The sequence below is a fragment of the Simochromis diagramma genome, unplaced genomic scaffold (assembly GCF_900408965.1).
Source record: "Simochromis diagramma unplaced genomic scaffold, fSimDia1.1 OVJJ01000497.1, whole genome shotgun sequence".
Classification (NCBI taxonomy): Eukaryota; Metazoa; Chordata; class Actinopteri; order Cichliformes; family Cichlidae; genus Simochromis; species Simochromis diagramma.
Genome location: NW_024386912.1, coordinates 479,641 through 498,594, shown reverse-complemented (window position 1 = coordinate 498,594; position 18,954 = coordinate 479,641). Strand labels below are relative to the sequence as shown.

General features: G+C 43.1%; 1 protein-coding gene and 1 long non-coding RNA gene across 4 annotated transcripts; both read left to right on the top strand.

Moving 5' to 3' along the window:
* The first annotated feature begins 6,903 nt into the window (after positions 1 to 6,903).
* On the top strand, positions 6,904 to 16,051 carry rogdi (rogdi atypical leucine zipper). Of its 3 annotated transcripts, none has more exons than XM_040036278.1 (11): positions 6,908 to 7,616; positions 9,029 to 9,100; positions 9,395 to 9,477; positions 9,646 to 9,703; positions 9,787 to 9,867; positions 11,159 to 11,254; positions 11,332 to 11,430; positions 12,244 to 12,357; positions 12,443 to 12,492; positions 12,854 to 12,980; positions 14,300 to 16,051. In XM_040036278.1, the coding sequence occupies exons 1-11, from the start codon at positions 7,542 to 7,544 to the stop codon at positions 14,339 to 14,341; spliced, it is 897 nt and encodes a 298-aa protein (XP_039892212.1). In that variant the 5' UTR covers positions 6,908 to 7,541; the 3' UTR covers positions 14,342 to 16,051. The 3 variants fall into 3 exon arrangements, with proteins under 3 accessions (XP_039892214.1, XP_039892212.1, XP_039892213.1); XM_040036279.1 differs by having other exon boundaries at positions 6,910 to 7,616; positions 9,649 to 9,703; XM_040036280.1 differs by lacking the exon at positions 11,332 to 11,430 and having other exon boundaries at positions 6,904 to 7,616.
* Positions 16,052 to 16,946: 895 nt separating this feature from the next.
* On the top strand, positions 16,947 to 17,954 carry LOC120736310. Its single transcript, XR_005696465.1, has 2 exons — positions 16,947 to 16,985; positions 17,065 to 17,954. It is a non-coding gene; the product is annotated as an uncharacterized LOC120736310 (long non-coding RNA).
* The last annotated feature ends 1,000 nt before the right edge of the window (positions 17,955 to 18,954 follow it).

Below are 18,954 nucleotides of genomic sequence, written 5' to 3'. Positions count from 1 at the left end.
ACGTCTTCAAGCAACTTAAAGAAGTCCAGACGCTTTTCTTTGCAAGCTCCTCAGACTACGATGACCTGGATGACTGAGAACCTTCACAGACATATTAGTTCACTAAGCCACTAAGTTAAGCTTAGCGAACAGAAAGTTCGGATTGGTCCCAGTAGAAACTAGAAACAACCACAGCCACAAACCACTTCAAAATTATTCTTCTGTAGGGGAGGCAAATCTAAAGTCAGCTTGGCCATCGTAGCTGTGAGAGAAAGATGGCAGATATGTCTAAACATACATGTTTGAAAAAGGATAACTAAGGATAAAAATGTATGCGTATACAAAATGTATGCATCAGTTGATTTGAATACCTTTTAGTTTTATATAGATGATCACTTCTATGGGCATTTTAACCCGGGAAGCACTCTCAGTCAGTCTTTCTTTCAGCTCTGAAATGTCAGTTACAAATGACAAACACATTTGTTTGAAAAACAAAAACACTAATCTTTCCCGATTAGTCGTGATGTCACCAGCCTGCTCACTGAGACAGGCTCCACACATGAGAAACTGCTTTACCTTTAAATCAAAGTATTATTATAATAATGTAAATGAGTAAAACTAATGTATAACCTGTCAGAAATGTATCCTGGTTTTCTACATTTAAACTAAACTCAGATATGAAAGATTTGAATAAATGTGCAAGCTTCTGTTTCCACCAACACTCACTGTGCCTGGAGACTAAGTTCTGACTCCAGCTCTATACCTTCCCGATACAGAGCTCTGTATTTTTCTTCTTCCTGTTCTCCCAGAAACAAAACATGAAAGCCTCCCTTTAACTACACAGGAGAAAGAAAGCAGGGAGGAAGTAGGAAGAGGAATATGTAGAGAAGAGAGGATGGATGCTCCTGATTACCTCTCCATCTGTCCCACACTTTCCCTGTGTGCAGCACAGCTTTTACTGCAGTGTGGGGAGGTCTGCCTGCAGGGGAGTAAAACATGGGAGTGTCCCTCCCCTCCACTTCTCCTTTAACACCTGTAAGTTGTCTCTGTGCCCCCACCAGTCTCCACTGTTAGAGGCTACAAACAGTGGTGAAACATCCAAAATGTTGTTTCCTTGCTGTTTCCAAAGTCGGTACATGGATATCTGTCATTTCTCCAGTTTACAAAAAGAATCCAGGTCTCAACCCCCCAGTCACAAGTTCACTGAACTCGAGAAGATGCACCTCTCGTTTGTACACGAGTGTAGACCGTTGTTATGGTGACACTTATACAGACGTTGAAATGCATTACAGTTGTAACACACTCACTCTTTGTTTTGCCACGATGGTCTTTATGTCTCTGTGTGTGATTATGGATTAAACACACTTTGTATTTTAGAGGTGGTCCGTCTCCTGCTCCCAGCTCTTGCAGATGATTAACTCACCTGTGAATACCTGTGTGATCAGCAGCTTCCTACTTAAGCTGGAGGATGACACCTAATAAATACCTTATTGGGTGTTCAGCACATGCACAGTGGCAGTAATGTCTGTTCTGTGCAGGAAACTGGACCCTGTGAGTAAGACACAACGGCTCAATGTTAAGTGCTCAGCTAGTGCTAAAAGTGCCTGTCTGTTTACAGGTTTCTGTACATGAACCACAGAAGAAACACTGTAGACAAACAGGTTTGCAGTTTATACGAGGATGTTGAAGCTAGTTGAAGACTAACATCTAACTAGGGATGGGTATCGAAAACCGGTTCTTGTTGAGAACCGGTTCCCACTGTTTCAATTCCTTGGAATCGTTTGCCATTTTTACAAACGATTCCCTTATCGATTCCAGTCGCCCCGAATGACGTCACCACGTTGCGGAGCGTCATTTACCTGGCAGGAAACACGGCAGCTCAAACGCTAAAAAGTTTGGTTATACTTTACGAGAACGGATGACAACAGGGCAACTTGCAATACTTGCAAAGTAGATATTTCATTTAAGGTTCAAGGTTCAAGGTTCTTTATTTGTCAAAAAACACCCAATAACCTTAAATGAATGTCGTGTTTTTAATTCCGCTCCGGACTCGTGAATCTCAACCCAGCAGCACGTCCTCTCCCGTTAATGCGGCAGGTAAATAATCAACTAACAGTGCATATTATGTTAGCGCGATCTGCCTTATTACAAACCTGCCATTACTGTGCGTTTAGTGACCATGATGAGAGACAGAGTCTGGCTCAGATGCTGGCAGTTCTCACTGCAGTCTACCGGTAGCGTCTCCTTTCAGGCCAGGATAGACGAATGTTACCAAGCAGTGACTCAGTTTGTGGTCAAAGGCTTGCACACATTTGCCACAGCAGATGATTTTCAGTAAGTGAATGTGTTTAATTGTAGGCAGGGACATTACTGGATATTCTTGTGTAATTGCTACAGAATAATTTATGTTATACTTTGTTATTGCTACAGAAGAATATTTATTTTATTATTTTACATTTACATTTTTTTCCTGGGGACCCTGTGACACCCCATTGAAGAGCCGTAGGCTGGATCTCTTAAGATCTCACTGTTGGGTTTGTAAGGCCATGTTACTCCTAAATTTCTATCTTGTTTGAAGAGAAGATATAAAACAAAGTTCTAAGCTAATCGACCTTAGTGTTTGTAACAACCCTTTTGGGTTATAGCACCACTAGGGGGGGTTGCCCTACTATTGTAGTAGTTGTGGGGGTCTCCTAGTGGGTGTGTGTTGTTAGCGGCAGCCATTCCATGCTGCTCATGTTCCATTGTCCGAGGAAACACCTTACTGTTGTAACGGCCTGGCGCCGGCGACTACCGAACCCCGCACATGTATGTATGGACAGAGTAGAGCCGTGGAGACCTGGCTTGTATGGTCTTATGTTGCTGATAATGAATAAAGGTCTGTTGTTTAATTTAACTGACTGGCTTCGAGTTATCCGGCTAACCTCCACACCACATGCCCGCTGGACCTGCTAGCCGCTCCTTCCTTGCCAGACTGCTGTTACATGTTCTCCTTTTTTAAAAAGAATTGATAAGAGAATCGATAAAGAATCGAATCGTTAAACAGAATCGAAAATGGAATCGGAATCATGAAAATCTTATCAATACCCATCCCTACATCTAACCGTTAGTAGAGCTTGACTGTTAGAAAAGCACTTTCTGCTAAACGATCGTCGTTCTCACTCGGATTCATTCATTTGTCTTGAAAAGGTGTTTTATTTTTTTCCTGCTTCAAGAATAAATGCTTTACTCGCCTTTGACTTCAACACTGTGAATGACCTTCACAAAGCCTGACTAACTATTGCTCACTTAAATGGCACAGTCTGGCATCTTTGGATCCTCTTGGAGCGATTCACGACTGTGTTTTCTATGGAAACTTGTTTATTAAATCCGCGGACATCCCGACCATCAGTCCGCCTGCTCTCTCTGAAAAAACCTTGAAACAAATGTGCCATCAAGATCACAGCGAGGTGTATGAATGTGAATGCGAGACATGTGACGGAGGCAGGTGAGCCTCGCAGGTGATGCTAATCCTCCAAGAAGAGTGAATGCAAACGTCCCCTCGCTCTTACATAAAATCTCAGCGCACTCCACAGGAACTGTCCACTCATTCCAGTCCCGCGGGTCACATGACCCACACAATTCATTGTGACCTCCTCCCGACTCAACTCTCAGGACGAGGAATGTCGCCGCATTGACGCTGCGTCACGTCCAGTTTGACCAACTGTCAGGCGTGGGTTGCGTAACGGCGTGAAAAACGCCAAGCGGAAGTTCTTAAGCCAGATATGGATTGGTGGGTGGCGCCACTACGCCAGAGCCGTTGGATGGGAGGGCTCCGCACTAAACACGTGACTAATTTGATGCTGCATTCAGGTGGTTGTCATAAAACAATACAAATGTAGCTTCATTCTCTCAAACTAAATGCAGCAGACGGAAGCTAAAGAGAAGAAGCATCGTCTGTGTGTAACGACAGCACACAGGTAGTCCGGTGGAATACAGACTCTATGGACTGCAGTAGTGAACGTGGGGAATATAACGTCTGGCTCACATGATCACAGGCCGGATAATAAACTACTGCCGTGACGGAACATCGTGCCACTTGTGTCAAGCCAGCCTCCAATTCGAGACTTGCAGTCAAGCCAGCCTCCAGTTTGTTTTACGTTCCCTGTGTATTCAAAGTATTACGGGAATGGATGTGGAAACCGGATTTCAAAATAAAAGCCAACTTCGAGTGAATTAACAGATATGTTAAGAACATAATAACATATAATTTAGGCTTTTTTTTTATTACAAACTCTAATGTTAGATCTATATGACACAGCCTTGTACCCTAATTGTGCCCTGTCACTATCAAGGCCATCTTATTTTGGATTTCAAAGTAAAAGCCCTGTGAATCTTCATTTTTGAACTACTCTTTCAATGACTTAATAATGCTCTTAAAAGCAAAAGTCGTATTTCCAAATACTATTTGAACTTTATATCAACACTTTCCAACCACAGTCTTTTTCACAGTGATACCATATCAATATCAAGTCAGTCTGATTTTGCCTTTCATAGTAATGGCCCTTTGAAATTGCCGATATTTGACTTAATCTTCTAACGATTCAAAATGCTCTAAAATGAAAAATTCTTGTTTCCACAGGGTAAGTCCACTTTAGATCAACAGTATACAGACCCACAGTGATACCATATCAATATGAAGTCATTCTGATTTTGCTTTCCAAAATAAAAGCCTTTTCAAATTGCCCATATACGACCTACTCTTTTAACGATTTCAAAATGCTCTTAAATGAAAAATTCATGTTTCAACAGGACAATTCCACTTTAGATCAACAGTATACAACCCCACAGAGATACGATGTTAAGATCAAGTCACTCTGATTTTGCCTTCCAAAATAAAAGTATTTTCAAATTGCCCGTAGACGACCTACTCTTTTAACGATTTCAAAATGCTCTTAAATTGAAAGATGCTGTTTCCACAGGATAATTCCACTTTAGATCAACAGTATCCAACCCGACAGTAAAACCATGTAAATTTCATGTTGGTCTGATTTCGCCTTTCAATGGCCCGTCGAATTTGTCCATATGTGATATACTCTTTCAATTATTTCAGAATGTTTTAAAAATGAAAATTGCTGTTTCAACACATATTGGGTTTTCATTTTTAAAAGCAAAATCAGACTCAATTGATTATGACAGAATTGAATCATAAAGATGATGTAAAAGGAAGCTGAAATTGCCACTAGGTTGTAATTGATAGTACGTTCATATTTCAAGTCTGTGGAAAGATGTCATTCTAAATAAAGAAATTACAAAACAGCTTGCAAACCATTTCCAGGGCGATTATTTTTAAATCCAAAACAAGAAAGACTTGATTTTCACAGTGTACAACTTTGAGGGAGTATATTATTGATTTAGAGGAAAAATTATTGCATGGGAACAGGGATTTTCCTATTTAACAGCATTCTAATGTCACCGAAAAGTATGGTCACCAACTCCACTGTTAGATTATATGCAATGATATGTGTTGGCACAAACTGGTATTAATTCATAGAAGCTGGAACTTTCCATTTAATGCCATTCTGAAGTTGTGGAAAGAGAAGCTCCTATAAACAAAGTCAAAAGGCTTGCACTCTGAAATGCAAAACGAGATTGATTTGAGATTGAGATGTTACCACTGTAGAGGTTGTGTATGGTTTGCATGAACTCCAATTACTTAGTGGAAACAGTAATTGTCCTGTTAACAGCATCCGCGTTTAATTATTAAAAGTACCAAATGAACAATTATAATTCCGATACTGACATGATAAAACTGTGGGGTTGTATACTGTCAATGTAGAGTGAAATGATCTTGTGGAAACAGCAACTTTGCTTTTAATGGGATTCTGAAGTCAGTGAAAGAGTAGGTCATACATGGACAATGTCAATGGACCATTACTTTGAAAGGCAAATTGACTTGATATCACCGTGATAGTGTGCACTCTCGATCTTGAGTGAAATTATCCCGTGGAAACAGCAATTTTCATTTTTAAAACATTCTGAAATAATTGAAAGAGTATATCACATATGGACAAATTCGACGGGCCATTAATTTGAAAGGCGAAATCAGACCAACATGAAATTTACATGGTTTTACTGTTGGGTTGGATACTGTTGATCTAAAGTGGAATTATCCTGTGGAAACAGCATCTTTCAATTTAAGAGCATTTTGAAATCGTTAAAAGAGTAGGTCGTCTACGGGCAATTTGAAAATACTTTTATTTTGGAAGGCAAAATCAGAGTGACTTGATCTTAACATCGTATCTCTGTGGGGTTGTATACTGTTGATCTAAAGTGGAATTGTCCTGTTGAAACATGAATTTTTCCATTTAAGAGCATTTTGAAATCATTAAAAGAGTAGGTCGTATATGGGCAATTTGAAAAGGCTTTTATTTTGGAAAGCAAAATCAGAATGACTTGAAATTGACATGGTAACATCGTGAGGTTGTATACTGTCGATTTAAAGTGAAATTATTCTGTGGAAACAGAAAATTTCCTTTTTAGAGCATTCTGAAATCACTGAAAGGTAGGTCAATTGTGGACAATTTGAAAAGGCTTTTACTTTGGAAGGCAAAATCAGAATGACTTGATATTGATATGGTATCACTGTGGGGCTGTATACTGTTGATCTAAAGTGGAATTACCCTGTGGAAACAGGAATTTGCCATTTTAGAGCATTTTGAAATCACTGAAAGTTAGGTCAATTATGGACAATTTGAAAAGGCTTTTATTTTTGAGAGCAAAATCAGAATGACTTGATATTGATATGGTATCACTGTGGGGCTTTATACTGTTGATCTAAAGTGGAATTACCCTGTGGAAACAGGAATTTTTCATTTTAGAACATTTTGAATCGTTAGAAGATTAAGTCAAATATCTGCAATTTCAAAGGGCCATTACTATGAAAGGCAAAATCAGAATGACTTGATATTGATATGGTATCACTGTGAAAAAGACTGTGGTTGGAAAGTGTTGATATAAAGTTCAAATAGTATTTGGAAATACGACTTTTGCTTTTAAGAGCATTATTAAGTCATTGAAAGAGTAGTTCAAAAATGAAGATTCACAGGGCTTTTACTTTGAAATCCAAAATAAGATGGCCTTGATAGTGACAGGGCACAATTGGGGTACAAGGCTGTGTCATATAGATCTAACATTAGAGTTTGTAAAAAAAAAAAAAAAAGCCTAAATTATATGTTATTATGTTCTTAACATATCTGTTAATTCACTCGAAGTTGGCTTTTATTTTGAAATCCGGTTTCCACATCCATTCCCGTAATACTTTGAATACACAGGGAACGTAAAACAAACTGGAGGCTGGCTTGACTGCAAGTCTCGAATTGGAGGCTGGCTTGACACCAGTATCGTGCCGTGGTCGCTTTTGTTTGGTTTCTTATTTCAACTTATCGCCGTTTCTTTGGGTGCTCAACTTAACTTAACTTGTATCCGACGTCAGTGAAGGCAACAGAGCTTCCAAAGGCCACCGTGAGACGGCGTCACCCCGAGCGAGAGAGGCCGGTGTTTGTTTGTGGTGCCAGGACAAAATGCTGAATCCGCAGAGGTCTCTGTCGGAGCTCCCGAAGACGTCGACGGCCAGTCAGGTGGAGCGCGTTGTGCTGGTAAGCTGCTCAGCCGTCGCGTATATCGCACCATTGGACTAGCAAACAGCGCTGTGACTGAAAGGCTGGTGGTGCTTCCCACTGACTCGTCTGTTATTGCACAGAGCTGCCCACGGTAGCTGTTAGCCCCGCGCCTGTCCGCGCGCTGTCATGTTACTGTGACATTGTGGTTGACGGTCAGTGGGCCCATGGCAACGGCTCACTGACCGTCACCGTGAGAGCGACAGCTGAGCCCGAGCCTTCTGTTTGCTGCTGACTACCGATGACAAACTGGACCTAAACGTTTTCCCTGCAGGGCGGGGGTCGTACTGTTAAACACGGCATCAACACGCGTGTAAATGTCACAGAGTGTGTCTCTACGACAGCAGGAGGGAATGATCTAATATGGCTGTGAACAGATTCAGCCATGTACTGGTAAAACCGTCTGCTTGCCAGTAACAACCAATCACAAGTGAGCTCCCACTGTCACAGCTGGCTGACGGTCCACAGCTGGCTGACGGTCCACAGCTGGCTGACGGTCCACAGCTGGCTGACGGTCCACAGCTGGCTGACGGTCCACAGCTGGCTGACGGTCCACAGCTGGCCTGTCCTTCAGTAATGAGACGCACACAGGAACAAAGTCTGAGCTGGACACACGGGGCAGTAACATCACAGCTAATAATGTCAACACTTTTGTGAAAGAACATTAGCAGTGTGGTTTTAATGCTTTCATACAAACCAGTATGGTGTAAGGTCTAAGTGTAGAGCCTCTGCACTGAGCCCCCACTGTGGACACGCGGCACATTACCACTGCTGCTTAGTTCCACGTCACAGCCTGTTGGTGTCATTAGTGTCCAGGATCAGACCGTTTTAAGTGGCTGAACCTGGACCATGAACCGGTGGTCTGTGTGGGGACGTTAAAGAAACAACGGCTCGTTGGCAGAACAGCTTGTCCCCTTGTAGACCGGTGCTCCCCCCAGTGGGCCACACCCCACAGTTTGTTCTAGGGTTCCCTGTGTTCATGTGGATGTTACACCGACATTAATGACACTGCTAGCCAGTTAGCTTTTTAAAACGGGCGTAAATATTCCATTCAAACCCTTGAAGTGCTCAATTTCAGTCTCACATTAGTTGAATTATTTGAAAGAGGCGAGACTACAAAAGGTCAGATAACAGACCTGACGGCTGCCTGTGTTGCAGCAGAAATCTTCCATAGAGTCAATCAGTCTAATCAGATGAAGTCAAAATACACGTTTATGGATATTGGACACAATGTTGCAGATTATTGGGTAATCATGTAAATGACATATGAGTAAGTCTCGTATAGTTATTGATATGTATTATTGATCAATAATAGTAATTGTGTACGCGTGCAGGGCGAGCTGTCATCGTCGTCTCTCACTAACAGTAAACTGGTTCACTGTGTTTGGCAGGAGGAGGAGTTCAACTGGCTGCTTAAAGAAGAAGTGCACGCTGTCTTAAAGCAGCTCCAAGATGTTCTCAAGGTAAACGATGAGCTTTCATGTGTTAGAAATAGTTGCATAATTACGTGGCTGAAATGATACATGAGCTTGACCCATGGAGCTCTTTGCTGGTCACACTAAGTCTTTGCCAGGCTGACAGCATCTGGCAGGTCACTATGACAGAGCGCTGCTGTTTTAACTGAAAGGCTGGGCAAACACAAGTGTCCTCAGCACCATAAATACACAGTCCTCTAACAGGACTCCACAGCAGAGCAGGAAGAAGCTCTCAGGTCGTTTCAGCACATGAAGAAGTCTCTGCTGTGTCCTTGTCACCAGGAGGCATCCAGACGTTTCTCCATGCCGACACCAGGCTTTGAAAATCAGCTGAAGCAGGAGAACTTCATCCTTGGCAGCTCAACGTAAATGCAGCTCACACTGCCGTACTGTTACCGTGGTAATCATTTGTGACATCACGTTACATGTAGCGCTGTCGGCATTATACGTGATAGGGTCACCTTTCACATCCACTTCCTTCTGTATTTGTTGTCCTGTGATGATTCCAAAGGTAAAAATGTGACTTTTTTCAGCAGCATGGATCAGGTGAAGGGCGTGCTGACTCTGCAGGGGGAGGTGCTGACTCAGGCTGTGAGTGTATGACGTTCTCACCAAGGCTTTTAACGACACTGCTTTAGGCTGAGCATCTTTAATGTTTGACTCTGTCTCAACAGGATATCAACCTGAAGGTTGCAAAGAGCAGCCAAGTGTTGCACTTCCAGTTTAGAGAAGACAAACAGTGGAAACTGCAACAGGTATAGAAAACAGAGCTGCACTTAATACAACACGTAGCTGCTTCTCTGACTTTACAGCTACAGAAGTTTGAGGATGAAACCTTAGAAAACAACGAGAAAGAAGGCAGCTCCTCAGCTCCCCGGTATAACGCTCACCATGAAGCAGCTAACGTGCAGGCTGCAGAGGCCGTGCACGACGTGGTTCACACAGAGCGAAGCAGCAATCTCTTACTGTTTGTCAGAGTGCAGCCAGGCTGAGGCAGAGCGATGTTAGGTCAGATATTAACTACCAATGAAACCAGTCTCACAGCGTTAACGGTCACTGTAACGTTTGTGTGGGCCCTCTGCTAGCACGCGTGTAGTGTGACATCACAGAAGTATTACCTGATGCATCCATGTAACTATAAGACTGTCAGCATGTGTCTGTTCAGAGTTTAATGACAAACGTGAGCAGGACTGTGGTCAGAGGGGCGGGGCCTCTGACCAGGGAGGCCTGACCACATCACAACCAGCGAGCTTCTAACATGACTTTGAATTGAATCAACACTTTGCATTAATTATACCAAACACAGTTTGACATTCAGAGCATTATGAAAATATCACTGAGCCCAAAGCAGCCGAGCACTGTTAATGCTGTGAGCAGGTGTGGGTGGAGGCAGACGCCTCGGTCTACTTTGGAAATGTGACACTGGTCACATGTTGTTCTCATGTTAGGGACATGTTATGCCACGAGCTGAAAATAAAGCAGCAGATTCTTTCACATGTCTGATGTTTGGTAACATCCAGGAGGGGACAGTGGATCCAGTTCTCCTCTCTACATGTTGGTCCCACAGCCAAAGCGTCCGTGATCGGCTGCAAACACTACGTTTGTCTTAATGTCTGAGCTCTGCAGTGATGGAAAGACCACAAGCAGCACATTGTTTGTAGTTAGGAATAATATCTTTGTCATTGTGAGGCCGTGTTTATTTATTGAAGTTCTCTGTACAGACTTTACCAGTTATTCAGGTCCTGCTTTCATTTGCATGATTATGTTGTCAAACAGAAGATTGCTCCTCTCTGTAGTAGCTCATGGAAAAACCAAGCTGTTAAGCATGTTCACAGTTAAAGCTTTACTTATTATCCGTATGAGTAGCTGCACCTGATGACTTACAGGTGACGGTCTGTAAGTCATCAGCTAGTCTGGTCCACACCACCTAGCTTTTAAAAGTGAATGCAATGAAGCCGAGAGGTGATGCTGGACAGTTTTCTTCATGAACTTGTGTTAACATATGACCCCCACCCTTCACTGGTCCTCGTTTCTGTGGCCCATCAGATCCAAGATGCCAGGAACCACGTGAACCAGGCTCTGCAGCTGCTGAGCAGCCGTGACGAGAGCTACCACTTCAAGTCTGGGGCTGAGGTCAACAAGGTGTGTCCCTGTTAGCACAGAGCTGCCACTCTGCTGGTGCTGCTGATACTGACATCACGTTTGTGTTCATGCTGCAGCTCATGGATGGAGTGATGCTGCAGCTTACACGAGCTCGAAACCGCCTCACTACCCCGGCCTCCATGACGCTGCCTGAGCTGGCTGCCAGCGGTTTGATGGTATACACGCTGCACTCAGTGATCTTACTGAAGAATAACTGTGTAAAGATGCAGGTTTTAAAGAAAACATGACAGCAAGTTTAGTCAAATCAGGTTCCTCGTGAGAGCAGGGTTTCTCAGGAAGCTGTCCTGCTGTAGGTCAGTGCAGTGTAAACTGTTCCAGCCCTCTGACTCTGGGGGGAGGCTCCCGCTGACAGACGAGGGCGATCTATGGCATCAAAAGCAGTGCTGAAGTGGAACAGTCGCAGTCAGTCATAGTTAGGAGGTCCTGTAAAAAGCCCAGTCTCAGTGCTGGGCTCTGAATCCACAACTGTTCTGTGAAACCAGCGCCCGCAGTCTGGGTTGGCGTTGACTAACCTCGGTCGACACTCACAGGATCAGAGATTAACTTCAGGTAACCTGTAGGAGCTATTTACACCTTTGCTGTCCACACTTTAGACTTGTGTAATGCAGGATATGTTATTAGAGCCACGTGGCAGTAGCCACATCAAATATTACTCGTTAGATTGTTACCCAATGAACCTGCTCGGAGCCCATGCTGCTCTGATGTTAGAGGACAAAGGTTGGAGAAGCACTCATGGAGGTGGTGTGGGTGGAAATAAACTCCACCGGGGCAGAAATACACCAAAGCAATCTGCAGGTTGTTCCTGGCTCTTGATGATGAATTTTAAAGCAGGACTTGATGAGCTCTGAGTGCTGGCTCAGTCAAGTCACTGCAGAGAAACCCAGCAGAGTAATACTGATGAAGGTTAAACCTTCCTGTGATGTTTCAGCCTGACTGCCTCACACCGGCCTCTCTTGTTTGATCACCAGAAAATGTTCTCTCCTCCCATACCCGGGGATGTCATGGTCAACTTTTACATCAACTTAAGCAAACTGTGTCTGACTGTGTACCAGCTCCACGTGCTGCCTGCTAACACCACCAAGGTTAGACTCTGTGACACCGTGCACCCGTCTGTGGAGCCGCCCTCTGTCATGTGACCAGTGTTTGTGATCCTTCTCATATCTGCAGAATTTCAAGCCTGCTGGGAGCTCAGTGTTGCACAGCCCTGGAGCGATGTTGTAAGTCCTTCAGTCCTCTGATGAAGCTTGAACATGTTGTAGGAGGTGAAACGTTTACACAAAGAGCCATCAGTGTCATTGCAACTATTCATATACATGCTTATTATTAGAAAACGACATATTTCCATTACCAGATGATGCAGCCTTATTCTGTTGTGTAATATTACTGAAACCTGGCTATAATTAATATTTAAACATGACTGTGGCCAAATGGCCTCTTACTCAACAGCTGGGCTCCTGCCCCATGATGCTGGCTTGGATGGAAACTGTGATTTACTATCTAGTTACTGGTAACACACAGTAGTGCTAAAGTGTACATGGTGGACAGTATCTAAGCTCTCTTTACATTTTGCTAACACAGTGAGCTCAACAACAACCGGTTTGAGGTGAGCCATGTTCACAAAGTGGAGTGTGTGGTGCCTTGGCTGAGCGACACGCTGGTGTTCTTCACCATATCCCTGCAGCTCTGTCAGCAGCTGAAGGACAAGGTCAGTCCCTCAAACACTCACACATTATTAATCATGACGTGAGAGACGTGGAGGAGATTTTGCAGCATTCATTCTGGGAGCACATGCTGTCTGTTCGGCAGTGTTGGGAAGGTTACTTTTAAAATGTATTCCACTACAGCACTACATGAATGTACTCTGTGATTTATCACTGAAGGTTACTCTCCACACCAACACCAACTAGATGTTAAAATCATAATATAAATGAGTAACAGTAGGTGGACATTAGGTAAGGCTGCACTTTTTGCAGTGATCTCGTATAGAAAACTATTCAGCGCGTATATAAAACAGGTCAGCGGCTCCGAACCGTAGTAAAGGGACCTCTGGCTGATACGTCGGGTTCGTGTCGGCTCGTAGCCGAAAACTAGCTTTACTTTGTTGTGTGGGTCAACTTTGCTAGCGAGAGACAGAGAGAGGCGTTGAAAGGCTGCTGCAACGGAGCTTATTGTTTCAGAGGAAACAGGAACACAGTGTACAGTCGAGTCTTAACAGCTTACTTACAGCTGGGCTCGTCAGGCTCTCTGTTTGGCTGCAGTGGTTATTATTATATTTACATGCTTCCAGCTCCCGTTTCTGCTCCGCGACAGCTCGTACTGTAACACCTGTACTGACTTTTCTGTGCCAACATGAGACAAATGTGACTAAAAATGTTCAAACATGTAAATGAAATATGAACATTTACTCTGAAAACTGAATTAAAAGCTAAAAGTGAAATAAAAACAGAAACTAATTAGAAAATATGAACTTTTAATAACACCACCATTCAGTGTAACGAGGGTTACCCTAACCCCTGACGCTGATGGTTCTGGAGCTTTCATGGGGGGCGGGGGGTCTTTTTGTCACGCTTAAATGTTTCGGATCAAACATACAAAAAGTCAGTTATACAGAATCTAAAATGATGAAGGGCACGAACACGTCTCCGCACCACTGTAACTAACCTGGGGTGAACCGAGACGTTAGCCAGGGTCATGTGACAGCTGTATGATTGGCAACGTTGGATAACAAAGACTTTGGGTTTGTTTCATTTACTTTAGAGAACCAGCCTGAGTCTGTACTGTGGGAACAGATCGGGATCAAAGAGCTCTGGGTTAAATGATCACAGCACAGTTTGCCTAAACGTGTTTCTACGGTGGCGTGAAGTATTTGGACCGTTTGGCAGTTTGTTTCATAAAGTGACCTTTCCTTTTGGTCTAGACAGTTCTTTGTTTTTCAACATTAAATCTGTTACAGTGAGCAGAAAGTGAAAGGAAGTGAAAACTGTTTCATCTTTGACTGAATCCCAGCTGCTTCCTTCCCTGCAGATCTCGGTTTTCTCCAGTTTCTGGAACTACAGACCTTTTTAATCCTGCAGCCCGTCATCCTCCAGGCTCCGCTCGGACTCACACTTAGCACTCTGTTGTAAAGGAAGTGTTCATTATTTTAGCTATTTGAAATGCAGTGTGATGTCAGAGCGCTAAAGCTCCGCCCCCAGTGATGTTAGCCCAGATAGCTGACAGTCCCGTCAGTGCGTCTCAGTACTGCCGTGTGGATTCATGTCATTTGGTTCCCTTTAATAGAATTATTTATTACCCACACTCACATTCCTGATTGTGTTTCAGTTGTTTTGTAGAACACTAATTTTGTACTAGAAGTACTTTTCTTGTACTTGTTCTGTCCCAGCATGGTGATCGCTTTGAAAGCTTCCTCGTAGTAAAGTCCTGCCCTACTACTGTAGTACTGGTACTGTAGTACTGGTACTGTAGTACTGTAGTACTGTGGTACTGTAGTACTGGTACACAGGTGGACACCACAAGCCTGTGACTGTGTAAAATGCTCAGAGTCAAACAGTCTGCTGCCACTAACAGCATCATCTATTCACTCTGCTGCATAGCATTAACCTCACATGCAGCAGCGCTGCGTGACATTGCCTGTGCGTTACTGTTATGATGCACATGGAAAAGGCAGTTTCAGTGGCTGCCAAGCGCATCATGTTGGAGTGGGAACAGGAGGAGGAATCTGTGATGAAGGTAACAACAGTTTTCTGTATTTTTGATGGGACCAAGAACGTAAACAAAGGAGGAAGGTCTTTGAAGAAGCTCCTGTTGTGTTTCTCCTGCCGTAGCACCTTTCTAATCTTCCCACAGGAAACAAACCTGCTCCACGGTACGTCGAGGACAGGGCTCTGCTGGAGGCTGTCATCACTGTACCAGGTCGTTTGGGGTGTAATGAGTGGCAGTTTGGACATAGATGTCAGCTGCTCAGCTCATTTTACCTGTCACTAGCTGATTGGCTGATCTGTGTATGTAGATACTGAGATGCTTCTTCACAGAGCTGAGCTCTAATTGATCCTGTTTCCAGTTTTATAAGGTGCACAATCAACAGAGGAAGTGTTGCTCTAGCTCTAGTACAGCCTCTTCCTCCGAATTATTTCCCTCATTCAGTATGTGGGTGTGTGGGACACAGTAAGAATCAAACGTTGTTGTAATGGGTAAAACATCTGTTAGGAGTAACATCACGAACATGCCACAGTCTCCCCCTGTGGTCTGCTTTACAGAGAACCACGCACGGCCGATATGTACACGTGTCATGGCTCCTCCAGTCTGCTTTTGTTCAGATTGTCGTGCAGTCCTGATGTGCTGTGTTTGTCTGCTTCTGCACACCGGCCTGAGCTCAGTACAGATGGCAGCACGTTTGTTTCAGAACAGCAGAAGCTGTAAGAAAACCCGACGAGCAGGATGAGCAGAAACACATTTGTGCAAACTGATGAACACAAACGTGGCTGGAGCAGGGCCCTTCATCCCCGACCTCACATTCCCTGTTTGGTACTACATGGATTTATTTAAATAAGCTACCTGTGACATCATCTGTTGCTGTTTGTATTCGTCTCGTGTTGATTTTCTTTGAACCAAATACTATTGTAGACATGAACAAATGACTTCTTTCCACTAAGTATTAATGTATTTAAAGATGCCTGTCATGTAAAATGTGGAATGTGTGCAATTAAACTTTCGTCCTGTTGAACTCTCTCTTTGGTGATCTGAAGATGCATGTAATAAAGTCATCACTGAACTTCATTTGTATTATTGGAAATGCAGTGCCACATTGTGTATTTGTCACATTTCAGGTTGTCAGATTTAATATTAGACAAAGATTTATGCAAAATTCATTTTTGTAATGATGTCATACATTAGGGGGAAAGAGATCCAAACCTACCCGACCCGCGCTTTGTTCGTGGTAACACCAGCTGCACCTGATTTGCAATCAGAATTCTGAAACATCCATCAGTTTGTTCCATGAAGCTCAAGTTCATGTACTTGGTTATACAGCAGCACAGTGAGATGAAACACCAGGACCTTTACTTCTGAAAGGCTCAAAGACGAAATGATATTGGAGTTGTGTAGTCAAAGTCCAGTTGTGATGCCTTGTCATTGCCAAGAATAAATGCTGAGGGAAGCAACAATGGTTGCTGACTGAAGTAGTCACACTCGAACGTCAAGGAAGGTGGAAGGAAAGGAGATTACACAGACATGTCAGGTTTCCAGAGGTGAGCAATTTATTTACAGTGAGCTTAATTTAATGTGAAACTTAACAAAACTTTCCCCCAAATCAACTCAATTAACAAAACTCAACAGACCGTGGCTCACCTCTGCTCTCTGCTGCATCTGGTAGAGACTGGCTTTAAATGGGGCCATCAGTTTCCCTCCAATTGCCCAGCCAGTACCACTCACACTGAGGGATCTAAAACTCTACACAGATGATCTAAAAACACAAAACCTCTACACACTTCTAATATGCACATTTACACAACTAAATGGCAGTATTAACAAAAGGAAAAACATTCAACAAATCCCTTTAAACCTTAACACAAACAAAAGGAAGCATCTCTCTGGAAAAAGAAACCCCTCCACTTGGTTTGACACATGACATCAGCAGGACTTTAAAATGAGGAAATGCCAGGTGGGCGTTTCCCCCCACCTGACCCTCATGAAGACTGAAAAGACAAACAAAGTAAGTATGAACAAATGACTTAATCTGTAACATAATAAAATATAAAGAAACATAACTGAGTATTTGTCTTAATTTGCAGAATGTTTGATTTGCCGGCAACAAAACGCTTCCACAAACAAACCCGAGATAGTGAGTGAAGCAATGTTACATGACAAATAGCAAATCATAGCAAATACATAGAAACAGAATAATGTGTACAATGTGCAAAAAAAAAAAAAAAGGTAAACACATGTGGGACAAATGGAGAGCATTGCAACTGCTCCTCCACTTTGACACACTGACCAGGAAAAAACAAAGCGAGCAACTTGTGTAAATCAAGGTAAAAAAGAAAAAAACGGTTTCCCCTCCTCGTCAACACTGACGAACCATCGAGGTTTGCAGAATGATCTGACCAATGGCTCAGACGGTTCAGAGTCTCTGAGGTCATAGTGCTGCCAGGACTGCCCTTGACCATCAGCACTGTCGGTGTCAGCACTGGAACACGACCATGAGGAAGACCTTGATATAGTTTGGGGCACCATCTTTCTCACTAGAAGAAACAAGACTTGTCATCACTGCAGTCTCAATACTGAGAGATATTGAGATGAGATACTGCAACCACTGGCACTCCCATATTTTCATATTCTGAGACCGAACTCTATATTGCTCGTTCCCATAGAGCAGGGTTTATCAGAGCTTACCTCCAAAATATGGGGATGGACAGGATGGACTGTCTGCAGTCCTCACACTTGCTTCAGATGTTATCAGTCCATTCATTGGACATTATTGGTTGTAATCAGCCCCACAGATAGGAGCCAGGAGAAGCCCTCTACCCCTGCTAATCGCTCAGGTTTCTTATCCATTCACACGACAGCAGTGAGTGAGTTAATGTGGTGTTGATATACCAGCTTTGACATGTAGACGTTATGTTTTCCACTGTCTTTGTGATGCTAGCTTAAAGTTACAGTGAAAGGTTCATGTATACTGTGGTTGGTACGTCTTCGTCTTGGCTGTAGCGTTCTATTGTTTCTATTTCTGTTTTCTCTAACTGTTATTACTGTAATGAGGGTCTAACAAACAATTGATCTAATTGATCTCCATCCATCCATCCATCCATTCGCTTCCGCTTATCCTTTTCAGGGTCGCGGGGGGCGCTGGAGCCTATCCCAGCTGTCATAGGGCGAAAGGCGGAGTACACCCTGGACAGGTCGCCAGTCTGTTGCAGGGCTAACACATAGGGACAGACAACCATTCACACTCACATTCACTCGCACATTCACACCTAGTGGCAATTTGGATTATCCAATTAACCTATCCCCACAAGCTGCATGTAATTGATCTCATTATCATTTATTTATTTACAATTAAGAGCTTCCAACTTGTGTTATATTTAACTTCTAGTCACAGTTCATAGGTTGCTCGTAGTTTTTAGCTTCTACTCGTGCTTATTATGGCTTCATTTTGTGCTTATGTCATTGCCTAATTTACACAGTTAAATGGTTCTGTTTAAGAAATATTCTTGACAAATCCAGAAAACAAAAGGCTCGGTGATGTCAGACATGACATCATCAGCACTTTAAAAGTCAGGAAATGCTGGATGTCTCCTACACCTGACCTACGTTTAGTAGGATGAAGGACGAGCTCAGAGCCAAGTAATAATAGTAAGCTTAACCCTCATGTGTTCCTTAAACAAGAAGCAAACATTTAAACCTGAAACATAATAAAACACTAGATACAACAAGATATGACTGTGTACTGCTTTAATCTGCTGTTTTTGTTTTTTTTATTTAACTGCAACATAACACTAAAGCATCCCATGTCCCAATTGCCAGTCTTGGTAGCCGGGGTTCGGTCCACGTGGGTGGCTGGCCTCTTAGAGATAGGGTGAGAAGTTCGGCCATTCAGGAGGGGCTCAGAGTAGTAGTATCCTTGGGTAAGATACTAACCCTAAGTTGCTCTTCGATGCATCCATTGGAGTGTGAATGTAGTT

Excerpts from the sequence above, each read along its gene's own strand:
- rogdi (XM_040036278.1), top strand. The coding sequence starts at position 7,542 with ATGCTGAATCCGCAGAGGTCTCTGTCGGAGCTCCCGAAGACGTCGACG. Across the intron at positions 12,493-12,853 it reads CACAGCCCTGGAGCGATGTT|TGAGCTCAACAACAACCGGT; the intron begins GTAAGTCCTTCA and ends TTGCTAACACAG. Across the intron at positions 12,981-14,299 it reads GTCAGCAGCTGAAGGACAAG|ATCTCGGTTTTCTCCAGTTT; the intron begins GTCAGTCCCTCA and ends CCTTCCCTGCAG.